The sequence below is a fragment of the Taeniopygia guttata genome, chromosome 4 (genome assembly GCF_048771995.1).
Source record: "Taeniopygia guttata chromosome 4, bTaeGut7.mat, whole genome shotgun sequence".
NCBI lineage: Eukaryota > Metazoa > Chordata > Aves > Passeriformes > Estrildidae > Taeniopygia > Taeniopygia guttata.
Window position 1 is genome coordinate 44,128,511 of NC_133028.1, and position 23,674 is coordinate 44,152,184.

General features: G+C 43.0%; 1 protein-coding gene across 14 annotated transcripts in view; it reads right to left on the reverse strand.

Moving 5' to 3' along the window:
- EPHA5 (EPH receptor A5) overlaps window positions 1–23,674 on the reverse strand; it is a 196,057-nt gene that overhangs the window by 24,387 nt on the left and 147,996 nt on the right. For 6 of the 14 annotated variants that reach the window (XM_030271551.4, XM_072928496.1, XM_030271559.4 and 3 more), the window contains 5 exons: window positions 21,120–21,225; window positions 11,595–11,660; window positions 4,988–5,055; window positions 3,500–3,625; window positions 2,271–2,456 (listed from right to left, as the gene is read on the reverse strand). In XM_030271551.4, the coding sequence (XP_030127411.1) occupies window positions 2,271–2,456; window positions 3,500–3,625; window positions 4,988–5,055; window positions 11,595–11,660; window positions 21,120–21,225 (552 nt within the window). The remainder of the gene's footprint in view (window positions 1–2,270; window positions 2,457–3,499; window positions 3,626–4,987; window positions 5,056–11,594; window positions 11,661–21,119; window positions 21,226–23,674) is intronic. The other 8 variants (XM_030271552.4, XM_030271548.4, XM_030271555.4 and 5 more) reach the window with 3 other exon arrangements.

Consider the following 23,674-nt stretch of genomic DNA (forward strand, 5'->3'; position numbering starts at 1 on the left):
ATTGCTGAATCCCAAATTAAAGGTGGGCCCCACCTTTCAGGATGACAACCATCTGTCTATGCACAGCACGGACTGAACATAGGAGGAGGAGAGATCTCAGGGGCCATTGCTATTGGATGGCAAATATGTCAGTGGCTTTACAGGAAAGAAAACTCCAGGGATGTTTCAAATGTTAATTTTTTTTTTTGTTTTTAAAAGCTAAACACCCAACTGTAGCATGGAGTCTGTTATCTCTGATACTTCAAGGCAGTGTTGCAGTGAGAATGGTATCTTGTTATGCCACCACCCTGGGGGACCTCCTCCAGATTCCTGCCTTTAGATGCCATCAGAGAAAAAACCAGTAAGATTTCTGGCACTTACATTTCATTATCTGACTGCTGCAGGTTGGCAGCAATCATAGAATAAATTAACCCCATCTCCAAGAGCATGGAAATAAGGACATAAATAGATAACTTTCAACAAAGCAAATTAAAAGTAAACATCAGCCCTTCCAAAGCGCTGGGCTGATTCTCTGTGTCATCAGGGCTTCCTTCTGCTGACATTACATGGTCATAAAATATATGTGGATGACACTCATGTCAGTGATGTACACATTGCAACAGTGCAACCAAATGGGATGCAAATGAAAACTGTCACTACCTTTGTAAAGCAGAAAATAGCAAAGGGTTTGTCTGCAAGAGGACAATGAACATGATTAGCCTAAATTAACTAAGGTGTGCATTTGAACTATATTAGTTAAATACAATGATATTCTCATTCAGAATTAAAAATGGCCTAATTCAATTTAACCTAATTTACTTCCTAAGTAAATTGTGATGCAGCAACGACATTTTACCCTAAAGATCTGATTCTACAAAAGGCCAATGACTGAGATACTGAAGAGTAAAAGAAGTTAAATACCTAGAGATTCATAAAAGTTCTTTTGGTCCATGTAAAAGAAAAGGAAAAACCTATAAAGATGTTACAGATGTCTGCTGGAAAAAAATTTTGAGTGCAGTAAACAAATATTTACTGAGCTAATGAGAAGCTCTGGGTGCCTACTGAATCCAAACTCCAGTTGCTGCAAGTCCAATTTAGAAGCAGAGCTCCCTGTGTTTCCACAGCTTTCAGAACAGACAACCAATTTATATAAAGGCAGCTTGCTGGGGAGGCACATTCTCACTAAAAGTGGAATTTCCAACCATCCCCTGAGGCCCCAGCAACCAGAAGGACTCAGGCCAATGCCAGTAGCAGCTTTTGTGGATGTATAATCATCACTTGCTCCCTGCCCAATATTTCACATCCCTGCTGGGCTAGAAACTTGAGCTCTTACATAAGGTGTCCCTGAGAGATTTTGGTATTTATTAAAATTTTGGGAGAAATCCATTTTGGTTATTTTTTCCTTAAAAGTTTCAGGAAATGCAATTTCAAAGAAAAATGCAAGAAAAGGCTGTTGATTACAAAACAGCATTGATTTTGTGGAGATGACAAGGACATACAGCTGGAGCCTCTGCACCTTCTCTGCTGCAGCTCTGAAAAAGAACTGACGTTGGAGACGCTTCCTCTGAGGAATGACAAATGGTACGGAGAGCAGCACATGGCCCCGAATGCCACCATCGGAACAGCAGCAGCTAAGCAAGTTCTGACATTGCCAAACATAAAGGCAAGAGGGGAGACAGCCATTCACACCTGTGAGGCTGGTGCTTCTACACTTAAAACACATCTTAAAGAAGTAGTTATTTATTTTAGAATTTAGAATTAGTTAGCAAAATAATCCTTGATGCCAATAATATAGATCCTCCAAGGCTCTAAAATGGGCGAGTAACAACTCCACACATTTTCCATGGGCTCAGCACAGCACCAACAGCCTTGTGCTGGGCACATTTGCACATGCCGTCCTTTTCCCTGCCCTTATCTTTAGTGCATACTGTAATTTGGAGAAGAACTGGGCTGGAGAAGTTACAGAAGGTTGTTTTGCTAACTGATTAGTCAGACCTCAGTAACTCGTGCTGGGATGCCCTCAATCCTCATACGCCAGCAGCATGGGCAACTATTATCAGGGGCATCTCTAGCAGATCTCAGAGGGAGCTTGTTTTAATTGTGGTTTTGTACATTCTTGACATCTTCACCTACAGTCCTGTTCTTCTTCCCTGCTTCTGGAAAGGAAAAATTTTTTTTGAGAAATGATGAAAAGTGTATTCAGAACAGACATCACTTAAGTCTTTCTCCCTTAACCAACTCTCCCAACAGCCAGAGTTCACAGTGAGCAGTCCAGAGCAAGTTGTACCTACTTTTTGTGACGACACCTTCCAGGTGGATGATGTTGGGGTGGTCAAATTGCCCCATGATGCTTGCTTCTCCCAAGAAATCTCTTCTCTGTTTCTCTGTGTAGCCCACCTTCAGGGTTTTGATAGCCACTGGAAATTCACGCTTTCCCTGCAGCTTCAGCCTCCCACTGCAGACTTCTCCAAATTCACCTGCAGAAGAAAATGAGGAAGAAGTGGATCACACCACATCAAGGGAACATAGAATGTGCCTGTATCTACAGGATGCAGCACAGCCTTGGCTGATGAAAAGCACAAAGGGTTGCCCTGCATTCGCGGTTATGGACTGCTGAACATTGCAGTGATGACTATCTCAAACAGCTACTGCATCACAAGCCAAGTAATTCATAAGCACAAGAAAACTTTGAGTAAAAGTGTAACTTTCCCCAATTACTTAAAGAGCTATGCTTTATATTTCACTGGCCTTTTTTTCTCATTTAATAGTTTTGTCTACTATACGAAAGAGTCTGTCATATCCTATACCACTGTCCTCTGTGGATAGCTGTAAAACTCAAACCACTTGCTTCTTATCCTTCCTTTGGTAAGTTACATAGATGGAAAGCTGTCAGCCTTTCACAGTAACATTTATTTTTATAGAGTATAAACTCTTTACAATTTTATTACTACCTTCCCCAAAAAGTAACCTAAATGGATTTTTTTCTGGTGAACACTAAATTACGTCCAAATCCACAATTTCAGAGGATAGAAAATACCCCTAAGGTTGGATGCAAGTCTAAACAAACAGCTTTACTGGAAACAAAATGGGAATTTCTTCTTTTAACCAAGGAAGTTTAAAGCTTTGGACTTTGGCTTGCACTTTCCTAATGTCACAGGTGATCTCTTGTTTTTAATTTTTCATCAAGACTGACAATGTTGGGAAATAAGAAGGCTCAAACAGTAAAGAGAATATGAAACTTAAGTGACAATTTCCCCTTAGCATACATTGAAATAGCTCAGCTGACCATTTGTGACCATTTTCTGGACCATTTGCTGAAATTTTCTGAATTTTCAATTCAGCTCCTGAATTTCAAAATCACAGACAATGATAGGTCTGTCCCAAGCTTCAGCTGGAACATGCTCACTTTCACTTGCAGGACACCTAACAGTTCAAATATTTCACGTCCCTTCCCAGATCTCTCATGTTAAGAAAGCCAATCCTTTCTTGTTGCAAAGGGTCATGAAATGCATCTCCATACCAGCTCCGATAACTCTTTCAATGGTTATGCATGAAGCTTCAATTTCCTTAGCAAACTCGTGGACAGCTTGATTAGGGTCCTCATAGGTGTGGGGGTCAACATAGGTCCTCACTCCAGGCAGCTTAACTGCAAACACAAATTAAGCACATTTAATGGCACACGACATCACGGAAAATGGGCATTACACACTCCTGTCCCCTGCACTCTGCTCTGCTGGAAATTTATTTCTATGGTGAAAATGAGTATCATTCTTGAAAAATTACATTTAGTTTATATCTGACATACGTGCAACTTTGGCATATTTAGAAAAGCATAAGAGTACTCAGCTGGAATGATGTGAAGCTAAAAGTCCCTTTTGGTGCTGAGTTGGTACAGCATCTGGTAGAAGAGAATTCCTTTCTGGAACTGGAGGGGGTACATCAGGAGGAAAAGTAGGAATAGCAAAGTGTTACAGAAGTAACTTGCAAAGCAAGCTGGATGGATGGGGGTTGATGGAGAGCTGAAATAAATTATGCCCTACCAGTAGCACATCAGCTAATCAATCGCCCACGTTATTTCAGATGGAGTTACTGAGATTTAAAAGAACTGCATATTTGCAGTACAAACCCTGTGGGTTGTATCAGTATAAATATAATCAATAGCGGGCTTTTTCTCCAGGACTTGAGAGGGGAAAAAGTATTTTCATTATCCATATTAGAAGTTTGTTTTGACAATTATTAAGGCTACTCACATGAAGAATTGCTCATCAGTCTAATGAGACAGTTACATTACACTGTGGCTCTTAATTGATTTGCTTCCTGCTGCCTTCATTACACAGCACTAATGGAAATCTGACTTTCACTCACAATGTGTTTGCCTTTTCCACCCCAAAAGGCACCTCACTGTTACCCATTCCCAGATCCCACAGCTCTTGACGAAGGAAGGACTGATAGCAACCACGAGATTTACTTTCTAGCATCACTACAGAGGGGTTTTCTATACAAGGGCATTAACACAGTATTTCTGAAAGCTTCCTAGCTGCAGGAAATAGGTGCTATTCCTCACAGCTCTGCAGAGGCATCCAAGCTGAAGAGCAGAAGTGGACTTGGTCCTCACAGTTGCCTGAGGTGAAGCAAAGGTTTCAAACAGGTATTTTGGCTGATGCATCCAGACCACAAAAATGTTGAGTTGTTATGTGCTGAGCAGAAAAAATTAATAACATCTTGGTTCACACAGCAAAGACAGAGGAACAAACCAAAATGGCTCTCTAGAATAATCTGGTGCAAACATACAGGTGTGAATAGCTCAGCACATATAAGGACTGATCAAATCTTCAGCTCCCTGTAGGGCTTGCAGCAGGGGCAGGTGGGGAACTACTGCACAAACAGTTCTTTTGTGAATTACCAGCAAAAGCAGATTTTTTTTTTTTCCCAGAAAACTACCTCTCAGTTGAATTTCTCATTACCACAGAAAGCCAAAACCACATATATACGTTTGCTCTTTACTCACTGTGGCCATTATGAAAATGCATCTTTTCTTCTTCTGGATCTTGCTTAGCCTTGCTATAGCCACATCGCCTGGGGGAAAAAAAGTGACAACAGGAGAGTATTTTTGTCTTTGGTAAGACAGAATTCCATTCTTTACTTTGAATCATACAGTGCACAAAAACCCAGAGCAGTGACGAACCCAACCTCTCTAGCGGCTCTATTGCTGCTGTCCCAGTTTTAGCTCATCAGACTGGTTGCAATTTTCCTAATGGGATTCAGGGCCCATGGATTTTCAATTGGACTAGTATTTCCAAATCCCACAGATGCTTCTAAAAAACTCCACTCTAACTGACATTTAATGCAGCTATTTTTAAGAAGAAAAGAAAGCAGGAACAGGAAGGACAATGGAAGGGAATGGGATGAAACATTAGAATTGCAGAAACAAAATCTCCTGGACTGCAGAGCTTTTGCAGGCACTGTGTTATATGTCTTGCATGCTCCCTTTCATCCACTGTGCATTTGGACAGAAGTTTAAATTATGTTTTTTTAGAAAACGGCCTTGTGTAAACATTAACATCTTATATACATGCAAAATAATGGCTTAAAACAAAGCAAAACCAAACCTGTTGCCTCACTGCCTTCAGGTGCCTCCTACACATTGTTGGCTCTGCACAGCATTTCATGCACATCTCCTGTCTTTCCACAGGGGAGCTGCCATTCATGGAATCTCCTCTGCCCAGCAGAAAAAAGATGGAAGAAGGCAAGCTGCCTGACCTATCCTGCTCCCACATTAGTGCAAGGACAGTTCTGAATACTACCATGGAGTTGCAACTACAGCCGTATGGAAGTTGTATCTCCCCCAGGGAATCTCCTGTTAGTTTTTGGTTGCTCTTCCCTGACTCTTCATTCTTCTCATTGGTTTGCTAGGTGATAGTTTTGCATTAACTGTCTGCTTTGGTGGCACTTCTGAGATTTGCTTCACTTAGACAACCACATGGAAGCCCCAGGACAATTGCAGTGGCAAGAAAAATTGCTACACGCACACACACACATTTAAAAATACAGGATGACGTATGTAGGAGACACATATATATGCTTGTCTTTCCAAGGACCTGATAACACAACTGGATACAGGAACTGGATCATCCTATAGAAAACTGCATGAACATGAGACTGAAGGACACTGCTTGGTAGAACGAAAAACCTGGAGCAGACACCTGCAAGCAAGCCAGCGTGCAGTGGAATCACTAGCTGGCACACCTCAAAGAAAGCCTCAGGCCACTAAGAAGCCATTTAAAGCTGAGAAACCTCTCTTCCATTGCTTCCGTGATTTTTGAGCTAGGGGCATGTGAGCATTCCAGCATCACTCACAGCAAGGAGAAGCATATGATTAGCAGGAACAAAACTGCAATTAGGAGGAGGCAGTCACAGACATCTGCATGAAACATGCCCTCAGCATGAAGTCCTATTACAGGGAACTGATGTCTGCCCAGATGCAAGGGGCCAAGCAGCTTTTGGCTATAGGATTCTGGCACTGGTGAAATGATCACAATTAAGACAAAAGCCTGGACACGATGAGACCCCACCATTGAGCTGGACTCAGCAGAGCTGGATGCTGGACAGCTGAGGAGGGGAAAAGCAACATGAACTTCTGGGGCTATTCTGGGGAAGAGGAAACTTACCTTGGGGGACAAAGGAGACCTGTGCTACAGGGAGAAGAAGTAAAAAAGAGACTGCAAAGGTTGTGCAAGCACAGGGGAATCGACCAAGAAGACAAGGGAAGGCTGGCAGGCAGTCTGGGGATGCAGGCAGGGAGAGAAAGAGGTTGCATTTGATAAACAGCCAGGCTATGCATGCAGGGCATGATTTCAGCAGCAGCAACCAAGCTGAGACCATAACACTTTGAATGCAAACCCCATAAGAACAGCACTGAGGTGCCCAGAGCCATGGCTCAGTTATCTGCATGTTGGTGATCATTGCCTTGCTCTAAAAGCAGCAGCGCCATTTCCTGAGATGGGGTCCTGCATGATTAACTCAAAACCTTAGCACCAGGTGTACATGGAGACCCTTGGGAGGAAGGGTCATTTCAGCACATTCTGGTGTTCACAAACCCTTGGTGCGAAGGAATTCTTCTTCTTCATCATATGACCTCCCCTTTAACTAAATAGAGAGATGAGTCTCAGTATCAAGTCTCACTTCTGGCAACCCCATTTTCTTCTGCTGCAAGTTGCCGAAGTTACATCAGCTTTCTGCAGAACTCATGTTTCTGGATGGAGGCATATGACTCAGTTTGCCTTTTACATATACACAAGTATGTCAATTCATCCTTCTACCAAAAGCATGTATCCAATACTTCTTCTGTTTTGACATTTGGAGCAAATGCCCTTATCCCTTCCTCAGCTTTGGAGCACTTTGCCTGTAAAAATGCTTTTCTAACATTACCCTTTCTACAACCTGCATCTCCTGATTCCTTGACCATAAATACAGAGGAGACAGAGAGACACCATCCCCTGCATAGAGTAATCGAGTACACCTTGCTGCACAACAGTCCGTGTTTTACTGCCCAGGGACACATTCCAAGTGCAAACGCAAACCAGTTGGCTGCAGCTGGCCCTTTTGAGCTGGGAAACACATTCAGCAGCACACCACATTAGCATATGAAATCACACTCTGGGATGCCTGAAGCATCATTAAAACAAGCCTTGACAAGACACACCAAAGTGAAATGGCAGCTAGTGGACTGTGACTGTCAAGCAACAGTTGGGTGTCACTAATAAAGCTTGCTGCAAAATGTGCTATCACTTGTGCCCTTCGCACACTTTCTCAAAGTACCCAGAGTTTGGCTGACTGGGGCCAAACTGTGCTTCTTCCATTCTTGACCTTCAGATGCTTTAAATAACACACACAAGCAGTTTTTTCTCCTTTCTTCCCCAACTAAATTGCATTAAATCTGTAATTTCGAGTTAACAGTCCAGAGTCACTTTGTGAATCTTGCTGGAAGATCAAATTATCTAAATATTGTGGCTTTGCAATATATTTTGGGAGAAAAAAAAAAACAAGTCTCAATTGCTTGTGAAATAATCCATTTCTGCATGTGTATTTGCTCTTAATATTTATTGGCTAAGCTGTGAGTCAAGAGCTCTGATGGAAGACTCATTCTCTAGTTTATTATCACTGTACAAACCATAGATTTCCTATATCTTTTCTGTATCAAGCAGAGCAAAATCATAAAGATCCTGACACTCGCTTCATCTCCCACTGAGCTGGAGACACTCAGCCAAAGAGTTAACATAATTCAGCAGCACACCTGAATCTCAATTCATTTACTCCTGTTGTGGGTTTGTCCCAGTTTCTCTGTGTGGAAAGCAGATGCCTTCCTTGCACAGCTCTGTGTTTTTCAATAAAACTATCAGAGGTAAAAAGAAAAGTGATACTTTAAATATTCTTAAGGCATCATGTCTTATTTAAAAACTACTTGCAGATTGGCGGGCAGCTCGTAAAATATTTATGGAGCAGATTATAAAAGTGAAGTTATAAAATGATCCCTATATAGGTTTATAAAATATAAAATGGACAGGTAGAAAGATGAACAATCCAGCTGGGAAACCAATGCCCACTACCTTGCATGACAGAAGGCAATTCACAGAGAAAAATCCTTCACAAAGTGAGGCAGAAAGATGATTGCTCTCCCTGGACTGATGTAAATTCTTTTGTTTCTGCCTTGTGTTTCAGGATACCCTTGCTGAGTTGTGTGTGGCCCTTTGGCCATTCGAGACATTCCCCTGAAAACCACAAAATGCCCAAGGGAAAGAGTTTTCATCTCCCTAGCTAGGGCCACCATTCTCGTCACAGCCCAGGCAAGACACAGCCAAGGGACTGTGAACCTGGACCTTGGATGTCAAGCCCTAGGTGGTGATGTGAAAAAATCTTGACATACTCTTTTTACAGGCATAGGCCAAAGCATTTCAGCACACAGCCAAGGTATTACTGGAAATGCAGCTGGGGACAGCATTGAGACATCCCTAATGAGGAAAGGGACTTCACCTTCCCAGGTGCAGTCAGTACCATCCAACAGGTTGTGCCCTGAAGCAGCATGCAATCTCTCATCCCAGTCTTGCAGACTTACACATGTATTTAATCTCTCAAATATGAGATAAACTAAGCCTATGCACTTCTCTGAAACACAGACAAAACACCTTTTTTTCAGGGGTGAGACCTTCACTCAGAAGCATGTCTTTTACAATAAATCAACTTAGAGGAATGCTTCAAACCCATCTCAAGCTGTCACTTTACAGGAGGTTTGCAAGGACTGCAAGGTTATTGTTTACAAGGGGTTAGTGCTTATTTCAGACTATTTGTTCCAAGATGTTAAAGCAATAAAGCTGCATACGTGTTGCAGTGCAGGATTGTGTTCCATGCAGAGGAACAAACAAACATGGATCTCTCCATCTGGCCAAGATCCTGTTGCCTCAGCTCATGTGTGGAGACAATAGCTTTGTACTTGATAAACAACACTGATACTGAGAGCCAGAGGCAAAAGACTACCACTAGTGATGTTAGTCTGTGTTCAGCATTTGCCTCTGCTGCCTGCAATCCTAGGATAACTTCAGTATCAAAAAAAACCAGAGACTACTCAAGGGACTGGTGTAAACTGAACAGCTTCTATAGTGGAAGTTTCTTTCCAGTTTTCTACTCCCTTTCCTCTTGCACAAGATCAAAAGAGCAGTAAAAGGTCTGGAGATGACAAGCAAAGACCTTTAGCTCAGTTCAGGAGATACAAGAGATGGCTGGCCTGAGAGGAACAGGGCAGATTCCCTTCCAAAGGGCTGCAGGCTCACAGTCTTCTCAGCTGCTCTCCCAGCACTGCTGTCCCCCTCTACACTTGTGTGACCCTGTATTTGACCTCTGATTAACTTGGATGCCCTACAAAGGAAGTTTCACAAATCCAGCAGTGGTATTTTTAGCCTTTAGTCCTTCCCTGCCTTTGCACTGAATGACTCCCTGCTTTCCTAAACCACCGCCAGAACAATTAAAAATAATTTAAACAAGATACCGTTTTCCCCTCTTGCAGGAAGCTCCCTCTGAAGTGATTTCCATAAATCTCTCTGAACAACTTGTCGTGCCTTCCCATAGCCAGCCAATGGCATCTGTGCCTTGAAATCACTTCTCCCATTTCCCCCTCCCAGCCTGCTGCGACCTTAGTCTCCCTGCACCTTAGGAGGAAACCTGCAGAGGGTGTTTTCCAGGTCAGCCAAGTTTTCCTTGTGCGTCTCTCTTCTTCATAGCCATCCAGTCCAATCCTGGTCTTCTTCGAGAACTATTTTCCATTGCTGTCATTCTCCAGTTGAGGGCCTTGCTTGAGGACATTTGGAGCATGACTTACAGTGAGGGACTGCCTCGTGCACTGGTACCACAGGCATGACAGACAAAAGAAGTACTGCAAGGTTTTCTTTCACAGCAGTCGTTGCCAAAACAGTGGTCCACATACCAGAGCAACTTTTTACAGGCACACACTTCAAGCTGAGCATCCTTGCTTGCTAAATCTGCTATTAAGCACTAAAAAGTCACAAAAAACCAAGTAAAAAATGTTCCACCAGAGAGAAAAACCAAAACCAAAACTCAAACTCCTCCTCTACCAAAATAAATAATACAGCACCAGAGGACCCAAAAATGGTCCACCTTAGTGACTTGCCCCTCAGCAAGGAACTGTACCATGACCCAGCTACCGCCATGCAAAGCCTCAGCATCCCCCAGAAAACACAGCAGAAGATTTCCACACCTCTCACCAGCTATGCTGAGAAAATTTCCCAGCTTAACAATACATGTGGGATGTCTCAGAAATTTTGTGGCCTCAAGCAGCTGTCTGATGGCGATGGTGATTACATGTGTCTCTTAGGAGGCTTAGGAAGGTCTCTGCCCACACAAATATTAGAGTTGATTCTTCTTTGGGAAGCAACTCAACTTGCATCCAGTCAAACCAACAAAAATTAAAATCACCCCTCCTCTGACCAGTTAGAAAAGAGGGGAGAGTACAAGAGAGCAGAAAGTGGTGAGGCAGCTCAGATGGTGGCAGAACAGGACAGCATGCAGCATGGACACGCACCTCAGGACACCCGCAGGGATATGTCCACTGCTGCTGGAGCATATCCGGGACAAGCAGCACCATGTCATTGCTGTGTATGTCATACACTGCCATGTATGTCCATGACATACACTTCATTCCACTGACATGCATCTCACATGCCACCCAATAAATACTTTTCTGCTCCCGCCTACCCCCTGCCTCCTCTGGGAGCACATTTCTCCCCCCCAGCCCCTTTGGATGACAAGAAGCAGGACTCCATGGTGTCCAGCACACATGGTGTTTTATCAGACACCTGCTGCAGTGTCTGCACTGATCATGGCATAACATAGCGGGCTTTTGCCCCTGAGATCCCTGCTCTTGCTGAAGATACACTCTGCTTCAGGTCACACTATTTCCAGTTGTTGAGATAGACAAGCTGGGTACAGAGATCAGATGAGAAAGTGATTTCCAGGCCAATACAAGAAAGGAAGGGAGAGGCAGACTGTGCACAGAAAACATGGACGGAGGACACGAAGTAGGAGCCAGCACGGGTGGGAACACTGACCATGTTAGGCTCGGATAGGCAACAGCACGCAGAGAAGAAGCCCACCCACAGCCATGATCGCAGCAACTGAAAAGCAAACAAAAAGGCCCAGGATAAGGAATAATCCCACCGCCCTGGCAAGGTGCAAATACATTCACAACATTTCTATATGTATTTTCTTCCTTATTTGCATTTATTAGTTGGACTTGAACACCCTGGGCTGCAAAAATGTCATGGCATATGCCATTGTTGGTAAAACATGCCTTGGGGAGAGAGTCTAGACCCTGGTGCTGTAAAGCAGTTAGCCATGTGCTTCCTGTACTGGAGTACCACCGTCAGGATTAATGGGGCCACCCATGTGCTTAAACCTAAGCACCTGCCTTGAAGCAGGCAAAGTGACTTTTTTCCACAAGCGTGCATGTGGTACAATTACAACTGCCTTTAAAAATGGAAAACCACTGGATGAATACGAGCCCTGCTTTTGCAAATCCTTGTGCATGTACTCACAGAGCCCTTTATGTATCTCCTTGTGTCAGTGAAGCTCTGCACACGTTAGGTATCTGCAGAAGCAGGACCTTGTGAGAGCATTCAGCCTAAATAACCTCAAAATACGGTGAGCTGAAAGGCACACCGTGCAGCCAAACCTTGCCTTTGAAGGCTGCTCACCCATTACTTTAATCAGACTATGGGTTTGCCTGGCATCAGTTCTCAACCCAATGCAGGCTGCACCTCAGTAATTGCCCTTTATCCTTGTCAGAGAACTCGCACAGACAATTTTTCTGTTACCAAATCTATTAAGATAGTTCATTCTGGAAAAGAACACAGTGCAGAAGAAACAACAGGAAGGACTTCAGTACAAGCAGGAGCCAAGTGGTGCAGGTATACTCCAATTAAAGTCAGCTGAAGATCTCTTCTCTTCATTTCTCTTCAGTCATCACAACAAGTCATTCTTGAAAAAAATCCTGTGCATGTCAGATTTTTATACAGTATGACTTAAAATGTCTAAATACATTAAAATAGTTTATTTAGACAAAATTAACATTCTCCAACTGCATTGCCTTAAATTATGATGCAAAATAACTTCAGGCATGCAACGATTTACAGAATTATACACTGGATTATGTGCTTACTTAAATTAAAATTGGTGAAGAATGTCTTCTAAGCTCCTTTTGCATCAGCAAAACAACTTGCTAGCATTTTCTAAACAGCAATGCCAATATCTCTAGCTATAATTAACATTATTTTCTATTTTCAAAATGTCCCAGCTTGTTCAGTCATACTAATATGGAAGCAGATCAGCCTTCACTAACCTGCTCTGTAGATCCAAGTTAACACCAGAGATCCAAAACAAAGGTACACAAAGGAAACCGAAGCACTGTATATTTTGAGTAAATTTTGCCATTTTCTTCCTTTAACTTTGCAGGATTTGAGTGCAGGGAACTGGTGCATCTCCAGAAGATCAGTCTGGCTGTGGCACTTTAGTTTATGTTTCAGCTAGGAGGTCCTTTCCCCCAGGCATTTTCTAATGGTTGCTGCCACCAAACCTTCCCACACCTCCACACCACTCAGCATGCAAAGTCAAAGTTTTCCAAACAACTGTTCAATTAACCTGAAAAGCAATCTCTTCCTTAAAATGAAAAGAGCTCAATGTTTGCTTGAACAAAGAAAACTCTTTATGACCTCATCAGCAACAGGGCTGCTCTGAGACAAAATGAATTCCCTGCACTGAATCTGGAGCACTTCAGATCTCACTCTCTTTATACAGAGTAAAAAACAAATGTTCAGGTGCAAGAGAAATGTACTTCAGTGTAGCCTTGCTCGTACAAACCCATCAGCTATGCACTTGTGGTCAAAATACTCTGAGGTTTAGCATTAGGGGAAATCTAAAGTGCTTAGAAATAAACAAATCAGGATCAGCAGACAATAAAATTCACTTTCCGGTCCACAGAGCACTTGGATAGGTAAGTGAACTTACTAATTGGTCCAAACAGCCAGGACAAAGGAAGATTTATTACTACTTGTGTTAAAAGGATAGCTTGATCTGGCAGATAAACTTCTAAATATAAAAATCCTGAGGCAAATAAACTGATGTTAAACTCAAGCAAGGCCATCACACATCTTGTGGCCATCAGATTTGGGTGCCTGATGGCTTCTAGGAGGGGCCCAGTTCTCATCTCCTTTCCTGCAGGGTTTTCTTAGTCTAGAAACTGAGGAGCTCAAAGCAAAAGCCTTCCAGACAAGATCAAATGCTATGGATAAGATTAAAATGCTTTTTAATGAAATACAGCTGGACTTCTCTAGGGTTTTAGATCTTTAGCCAGCAAGCTGACCTATATTGGATAGCAGAGCTGAACCAAGCACTGCATACATCAATTTTATCGCAAAGTCTCCTCCAGCCTCACTCTGAATCAACCAGCAAAGTATGGGGAGAGCTAGTGGGGCCTGCTACTGGTCAGGAGCCCCTCTGATCTGCTGCAGGATGACAGATGACATGTCCCCGTAACAGCAAAAGTTATTGAGAAAACTCCTGCAGCGTTAAATCCCCTTGGCTGGGAAAGAACAGGCTCTGAGGCGACACCATCTCCAGAAGCCAAGCTTGCTTGAAACAAGGTGTGACACCGGCTTCTAGCCTGGGCTTCAAGGAAAGGGCTGCAGGTGGGAAAAAAAAAAAAAAAAAAAGCAGAGGAGGCTGCAGCCGCAGTGACACCTCCGGGACCTCTGTGGCCTGCTGGCATTGCCCTGCTCCCTGGCCAGCCCAACTCTGCTATCTCAGGCACACAGGGACAACACTCCTCCTGTTCTAGATAAGGTGACCCCCACAAAGCTTATGTGGTTGGCAAACCCAACTGTCCAGAGCCCAGACTTTAATAAACCTGTGCAAGGAGCACTTATCAACACTCTTGGCATTGTTTCAAACCCTGGGTTTGGTTAATGAAATGTATATATATCATGGGCCCCAGCAACTGTGCCTGCAATTAATGTAATTAATTTACCACAAGTCTGCAGATGACCCAGAGAGCATTTTGAATTAAACTACATTTTTAATAGCTAGATAGAATTCAGAGAGGCTCTGCCATATATAGATGTGGCTTTTAAGAGTTATAAGCTGAAGTCTTGGAATCATGATAAATGGAAGTCTCATTTGTTGCTTTTAATAAGCTGTTCTAATGGGATGTTCTTCAGAGGCTTGCAATTAGAGACTGAAATACTTGAGGGTGCCTGGGAAGATTTTTCTAATCTTTCATACAGCTTTGAGTGATGGCAATGATTGCTTCCTGCATCTCCAGGTCAGGAGGCCAGCGCTACACCTGGCAATTCCTGAGTCAACTTGCTTCCTCTAAACATCAGAGAAGTACCATTACACACTGTGAGCTGCTAGGAATATATTCCCACTTTGTCCCAAAAGATACGAAAGTTTAAGGAGTCACCTGCTCTTCCTGCTGAGCTATCCTAGCTCATATGATAAAGCATCTCTCTGCACTCTTTGAGAAAAACTGAGAATGCAGAAGGCCAAGGAGATGACAGCTATGCAGTCACCATGGGGAAGGAAAGCAATGTCTTCAGGGAAAGGAATTGCACTTGGAAAGACTTTTGGCATTATACTTTTCCATGTCTAGGACGTAAGAAAGCATAGATAACCTTTTTTCTAGGTAAGAGGCCAAGTGTCACTATATGGTGAAGCACCGGAAGTCACACTTCTGATTTCAAAGCACGGTGAAACACACATATGTGAAACATCCACATATTCAGAAGTGCAGGAGGACAAAAGTCTGACTTCCTTCATAATTCTCTACCCACTCCACAGTCAAGAGAAGACACAGTAAAATCCCCCTTTCAAAGACTACATACATAAGGGGGGCTCAGCAGGCCTCAAGCTGCTACAAATTCCAGCTTGAAGGGCAGCTCAGTTCCCTTCTCCAAGTGGAAACAGGACTTGCACAATCCATCAAACAAATCACCTGCAAGAAGGCAAGGAGGTTTTGTCACTTACTGCTGCACTAGCTCCCATTTTCCCTGCTCAGACAAAGCTTATGCCGGTCGCTTATCTGTTCATCACAGTCCTTCCAGCCCATTCCCTTGGCCACTGCCAGAGGAACCCAGGAATAACTTGGAGCTTAGTTACAGATTTGGTCAACTCTCATCTTCTGTCTGGGCCAAGGTCATCCAAAGGCAGATAAGCCTGGGTCCTTAAACCCATCTCGAGACTGCAAAACACAGATTGCCTTGTGGAGCTCGGCAAGTCTGCACTAAGCCAAAAAGTATTTAGAAGAGAAGAGGAATGAGGTGTTGGATCAGCCAAATTTGCCAAGCTGATCTTGACAGGATGTTAGAGACAAGTGCTACGAGCAGCAGATTTCCACACAGGCCCTAGGAAGGTCAAACCCTGTGCAGAAGGGTGCACTGGAGCACTCTCCCTTCAGAGAGCAGTACTGTACACCAGCACTGCTCCTCTCTGGGAAAATGAACCAGCAAAGAGGCTGAAAGTAGGATGGAAGTAGTAAAAACCTTGACCCCAACAGAAGCAGGACCCTGCCTGCTCTTGGTGGATGAGAATTTTGATTTGGCAGAGCAGTAGTTTCCTCAACAAAATCCTTCCTCTTGTCAGGTGAATCGTGGGGAATATTTGGCAGTAGGCAGCATAACAAAGTGGCTATAAATCACAGGAGACAATGTCCTGCAGGAAGAAGGAAGAGCAGGCAAGAATGTAGAGATAAAAATCCTTTAAAATGTCCCAACTAACAAAAATTGTGACTCATGCTGGAAAAATTCTCCATGAAAACCATTATCTGTAGACTGTCTCCCATTTCCTATGGAAATATTGAAAAAGCAAACTATTTTAAGCCCTGACACAACTTGGAAAATAGGATGGGGGGAGGCTGTGGAAAAATTCATCCATTTTGACTTTCCACATCACAAAGGTTGTAAACACTCTCTCAGGACCTGGGATATACACCACAATCTTTCACCCTCTCTATTCTCTGAAAGTCTCTTTTTAACAAGATGCACATATTTGTGTCCAGAAAGTAGCCCTCTGCCACCACAGGCAGGGATATTTAAAAGTCTAAATCAACTAAGGTCAAGGATGGATAGGCTGGTGTAAGGGCCTCTAATTGCCAATACCCAGGTGGCAAGATTTGTCTTTGCTTTGTCTTTCAGAGGCTAGTTCCTTGCCAGAAGGAGACTTTCTACATGTGCATGACACAGGGTGAGGAACAGTTTTTTGTTGCTTCAATTTTTTTTCCCCTAAGTTCTATGAAAAGCTCCCTCTGGTTATTTGGAAGATCACTTGAGATGGAAAGGTCATCCATAATGGATAGTTGGCTATAAATGCAGATGCACAGTTGACTTGGGTGTTTTGAACAGCTTTTGCAAACATGCACAGTATTGACCTAATATCTTCCCCACTTTACTCTGCAAAAGCTCATGTTTTTGTTTAGTGCTATCAAGTTTGAAAGCTTGGGGGACTGGAGGAACCAGTAGCCTCTTAACACTCACCCTAAGACCTTGTCTGTTTTGCAAAGAGGGCTGGGTTTGAAGGACAAAAGAGAGGTACTTCTCTGGAGCAGTTGGTCTCCTCCCCAGCTGAAAATCTGTCTCTTTACCTCAGTTTGTAGGGAGAAAGACTGATGCCACACAACAAAAACCGAGGCACTTTACTGCTCCCTGTGAGAAGGAGTGCACAGATCTTTGTCACTGGATTGTCTGACACAGACTTTAAAACAAAAGTAATGATTTTAGATTAATATGTACTTCAGTCAGGAACAGTAATGGTAACAGACATCTAATTCACGCATTGCTAGGAAAGCAGCATTTATAGATTTGCTCTATCTGTAAAATGCACCACACTTTTGAGAACACATAATCCTAAAAAAAAAACCAGAGGCAGTAACCACTCTGTGTTCTTTAATTAAATACTTGTAGCTGGTTTAATAATAGATTTTCAATCCACTTCTCTTCTTTATGCTGAGACAACCGCAGTCTGATTTAGTGAATCTCTTTGATTTGTAATCCCAATTGTTGTATTATTAATATGTCCTTGATGCAAGGAGCAAGATAACTTAAAAAAGTGATCAGCTATTTGGCTTGGCATTTATGACCTTGGTCAGAGGACATGTTATTTACAGGAAGTTGTCTGGAGCATCTGCAAGTAAATCAGCTCTGAAATGCAGCTTAATTGTTTAGGGCAAAGCACATTTAGTTTCAAATTCCCAGGAATCTCCAGCTTCAGACGCAAAGTGCATTTCCACAGATGGACGCTGACATGTGGAAATGCCACCACAACTACTGTTCAACTGACCTTTGGTTTAGGGCCAGCTGCCAACGGGAAATGCCAAGCTGTTACATACATTAATTCAAAAGAAGCAAGAAAACTACAGAGACTTGAAAGCAAAAAAAAAAAAAAAAAAAAAAAAAGGGAAAAGGGGAAAAGGTGTGGTACTGCTTTTGGGAGCCTAGTAAAAAATACAAAGCCTGCAGACTCCTGCAAACTCCTCAGCCCTGTGACTGGAAACTCCTCTCAGAGCTGCCAAGAGCAGGACGACATTCACTGCACACTGCAGAACTGCCTGTGCTTGCTGCAGCCTGGGACTTGGGAGGATAGGTGCAAAGAGGTTCCACACAGCATCCTAGGGAGGAATATCCTGAGGCGCCCAGAGCCTCCCAGGGACCTGGGAGCACCCTGAAGCCAGCACAAAGGACTATATTTGCAAGAGCTGGCCAGGCTACATCCTCAGTATGGCAGAGCAAGATGGTTTTTCTCCTTCTTGTACTCTCTTACATCAACAGAGAAGACAGAGCCTGGGCTTTGCACAGCTTGCTTGGTGTGACAAGCAGTAGTGATTCCAGCTGGAGTTCAAAATAGCTGTTTTCCTAATAACACATACAGGAAAGAATTAGGAAAGAAAATGCAACCCCCCTGGAACCAGGCACTGGAACAACACAACCACTCCAGAGGTTTAATAGGAAAACATCTCCCGGAAACAGGTTAACTGCTTCAGAAAGGGATTATCCCAAGACTTGGAACATGTTTATTGTCCCTGCTGTCACAGCAGGAGAGTTACTCCACAAATTGTCTTGAATCCATACCCAAGGCTGCAAAGCAGCATGAGTAACACATCTCCCTGGCATCTCTGCTTTCTTCCAAACCAGAGCAATTTCTTTGTTTCAATTTGTTTAATTTCAAATTGTCTGTTGTCTTTCTGGATTTTTGGGGTTTATTTTGCTGTTCTCACAAGTCACTCAATGTACTAGATGGACTTTAAAATTCATGGGAAATCAAACTGGCAGAGAAGTCCTGTGGTTTTGAAGTCAATTTTCTAATAATAGACCAAACCTTAGTGTGGGAGGCTTCTCCACCAGCTCCAAATGAAGGACTGTGGTCTTTTCAGTTAGGGGAAGGTTAGAAAAGACAAAAATGGATGAAGAGCTCAGCTCCCTGTGCCCACCCTTCCCAGACATCCAGCATGGCACCATGGAGAATGTCCCAGAAACCTGCAGCTGCCCTGGGGTCCACAGAAGGAAGTGTGAATACAAGGTAGAAGGATTAAGGCAGCAGCAGAGGCAGCAATAAAACTCTAGCCAAAGGAGACAAGGGCTTTCATAAGCATGCCAAGAAATAAAGAGCTAAGAGGAAGCACATCCTGGAAAGCACATTAGGCAAGAGGACAGAAAGATGTAACTAATGAGAACTGCTGACAAATGGCTCAGGGTTTGTAACTTGCTGAGACTAGAGAGAGTAGCAGTGAAAAGGAGATTTGCAAAGGTACATCCTCCTCTGAGGGGTACTGAGCCTTTGCCAGTGACTGTGGGAAAAGCAGGAGCTGCTGGCAGCCACACAGCTGTGATTCCCCATGGCCACAGAGGGATGTACATTCCTCTACCTGTCATTCACCCCCCTCTTCCTCACAGAGGTGCCAGGTTACATCCACAGCTTCCCTACAGTCACACATGCTTTCTCCTGTTTGCACCAACACAATACATCCAGGCTGGGGGAAGCCAAGGTTCACATCCACCTGCTCTGACTGAAGAAAAATTTCAATAACCTCTAGCCTTTAAGGAGAGACTTGAATCCTGTCTAGAGTATTCAGAGCCATGTCTTTTGACTACAGCTTTCCTGTAGGCCCTGGTGTGAATTGCCTGTAGCCATTGACTCATCCCCCCCCACCCTCCTTCTGCTGCTGTATGCTTCTCATGCAGACAGGAGCATTTACTTTTCCATTTTTAAGCCAAACAAGTCACTCAAAGCAGACAACAGGAGCTCAAGCAGCTGAGCTGGAAGAGACTGTCAGTCTCTGACCTTGACTGGAGATGAGTCTGGCAGCACACTTACCTTTCAAGACAGGAAATAACTGTGTCCGTGTCCTTCCACAGATGCCTTATGCCTGGGGACAGAGTTGCTCAGCCTGGCAGGATTTCACTGCTCTGCATTTGCAGACTGATACCTTACCTCCTCTGGGAAATAAGACCCTCAACCAACAAATTCAATGCAGTTCCTCTACATCTATAACATCTCCTGATGTTTACAATATCCTGTAATTCACAGCCAACTTGCTAGACCAAAGCTTAGGACAGACCTATATCATAAAAGCAACTGTGGGCTGACGGGTACCTTAGAAGCATAAGTGCTTATTTTGCACTGAAAACAAATTCAGTCTTATCAGTACATGTACTTCACACTGCTTTGCAGAGTACTTCACATTGCTTGTTGTACTTCACATATGCATGAAGGACGTTGCATTGTTTGACTACTGCCGCTAAAAAAAAGGTACTAATATACATGTAGAATTTTAAAAAAGTGCTTCCATGCTGGCTGCCAAACAACTTTAATATTGCAGTACAAACTTATCCTGATACAAACCAGATTTTGCCCCAGTACCACAATCTCTTGTTCATCAAAAAATTCCATCAACTTCCATTAGAGTTGTCAGAGATGGTATAGTCGAGGCTTTCATCACTTGCCTATGTTTAAGCACATGAGAAGTCAATGGGATGGTTTGAGGCAGAGTGTCTCCCTCGGTGGGGGAAGCTCTCTGTATGATTTACTAATCCTTGGGGAACACATTAGTACTGTACACATGAGAAATGAAATCCAGGTCTGACCAAAATGTGGGGCATTTGGCCATTTCAGTGGCTTTATTCTCATTTTCTTGGCAAGTGTTTTCCTGAAGTTATGTTTTCTCTGTGAGGAAAGTCCATTGCAAGCTCTGAGTACAAACATATGGAGGTGAAGATATTTTACCTGTAATAACATGTTCTGCTTATTTTTAAAGGAATGTGAAAACAGTCCTGTGAGAATCAAATCAAATAATCAGGGCCAGCCTATAGACAGATGAAAATCATTGGGAAGTGAACTACATCTGTGAGAGTGCCTTTGTCATTCTTGCTTGTCCAAACAGATCAATCAGCCCACCCTCGTGCTGTTTTACAGTGCTACTGCTTGACAGCTTTGTTCACATGCTGCTTTTGCCTAAATCACACTAATCAGCTGGTCAGATAAAAGTTATTACAAAAGTTGAAGAAGTATAAATACACAGCTTCTTCTCTTACCTTCCGCTGAGAAGGAAACCGATAACAACAGCCAGCAGAATGACTCCCACTGTTACAGACACAACAATTATAGGAATCTGGCTCTGGTCACTGGATGCAGCTACTGCTGAGATGAGAAACAGAAAATGGAGATTAGGGTTAAAATGACAGTCAGCACTCATATGAGTTTTTCTAGTGAGGCTGCCAACAAGGTTTCAAGTCTTACCAGTTCATTTATTCTTTTATGGTTTGTGTTTTCTCCCTTTTGCTGTCTGTTTCTAGTTTGGAAAGGATATGGGTGGAAAGGAAACAAAACCACATGCAACTCTAAGCCAAAAACCCAACAAGATTGCATCTCATTGCTGAATTCAGAAACCAAAGCATTGCAGGATGCGGCCTTTGAGTTTGTGAAGTTGAGTTTTTCTCCCTAAATTAGCTGCATTAGAAATCAGAGATAAAAGATGAAAACCCAACAGGCTCTCATTTGGATGAAAACCCAGCAGTCAGAGAGAACATTTATGGAATGTTATTGCTAACAGACACAAGAAAAATCTACAAGATAAAAAGAATTACCTGCACTTCAAGCAGCTATAAATAATTATAAACTAACTCCTCGTTGCATCTCTATCACATGGCCATAAAGTGCCCTCTGTAAAACAGGAATTGGCTAAGACACATACTGTGGTTGGTCTTTTTATTGGCCAAAACCTGGGGAAGCAAAACTCTTCTAGTCTGTGCCTTGTAAGGAGCCCTCCTGCCAAAAGGCAGGAGCCTGAGCTGGTGATAAAGACACCAGCAGAAAGGTCAGGAGAGCTGATGGAGAACTGAGTTTTGACACGGGACAAGTAAGAGCAGGTGAACAAGCTGCTGTAGGCTGTAAAATGGAAACGCTAATACCACTTGTATCTTGTTTATTTGCCTTACATGGCAGGGAAAGGAGCCCACTTCCCCCCAGGGGTTTGCATGTGGGGCTCCCCAAGCAGAAAGCAAAGTCTCCTCACCTTGCCCTCTTTGCTGCCAGCTTATTTAGCTGCATGTATATAACCACCCCAGGGTACAAACCTCACATCCTCTCTGCAAAACCAGCTCCCTGGCACAGGAACCACTGCTCTGTGGGGGAAAACCTCATTATAGCTCTTAACCTTGTGCCAGCCCAGGATGAAGCTTCATCCACCCCAGAGAGCAGCAGCAATTGATTGCGTACTGAAGAAGCCTTTAACTAAATGATTGAACTAAAAAAAGGGTCCTTAGCACAGGATTAACGTTATGAAGGCTATAAAATAACTGAATATAGTCCCATATTAATTGTTAAAGGAAAGGAAAGACAGAAAGGTATGGCATTAAACATTGATCTGCACTGGGCTTCACGCAGCTCTTCATATGGGAGCTCTCTGGTGCTTAACTGTGAGCAGGGTGGACCTGCTACAGCACTGTAAGTGATTTCAGAAGGATTAGTCCTGATACATTAAATATTTCATGTTAACTGCTCCAAACCCCTGCCATCATCCAGAGATTTAATTAGCCTCACGAAGTTATGGGGGCTCCTTAAGATGGTGTTTTATTGCTTTTTTGACAAAATAATTAAAAATAAAAACATCTAAAGGAGAACATTAAGCAGTGATTGGTGGTTTTTTTTGCACAGCTCAAGGGATGGGGAAATGAGATAAATTCCACTATGATCTATGGTAGATAAAAAGCCTGAATCCATAAGCCAAGCTGGGGCTTGCTGCCATTCAAAGTGAGGGACAGTCACACCCACCCCTGCATTACCCCTTCTCAGCTTGGTGATATGTTCCTACTCCTGCCCAGCAGACCAGCTAGATTAGCTCACCAATCCAGCCAAAACCCAGCTCTTGGCAAGGTTAGTTTTTGGGGCTAGACGAGCTTGGTGGCATTTGGAAAGGAGGAAACAACAAGTGATGCACCCAGCAACACCTTCCATTCAAATAAAAAATTTAGCTGAAAACTGAAGCCCTGGCTGCTTCATGATACTTTGCAGAATTGCAAAAGCAAGGAGATGTATGTAAAAATTCCCAAAATCTGGAAAAAGAGGGAAGTCCAAAACAGCTTATAGCTTTTCTCCACTACATTTCTCAGTCTGTTGTTGCATAATTCCTCCAGATGTATTAAAGATAACTATAGAAACCTTGCAAATTGGAAACAAAAGCTGTCATTCAGTCCAAAAGACTTGGAAATTGTTTCTCAAAACAGCCACTGAAAGGTTTTCATCTGTGCTTGAATAAAATTCATTTGCTTTGGCTCTAACAAAAAGTTCAGATCTGTACTCTGATGTAGCAGTGAGATTTTGATCTGTGCTTGCTTTCAAAATCTCCAGGATGTGCAGGAAAGAAGTGGGAGTCTGGTCACACTCCTGACACTAATATTGACTTTATATAGGGCTTTGGGGAAAAAAATGCTTTTTGTCATGTTTTAAATGTCAAACAGAGCTGCATTTTGCAAGATACTGAGGTTTACATTGTATTTCAATACTATCAAGTGTTAAAGTATCTGGTTAAGTCTGGCCTCAGCCAGAGTTTGAGTCCAACAGATGAACAATTCCCATTCCCAAACTGGGG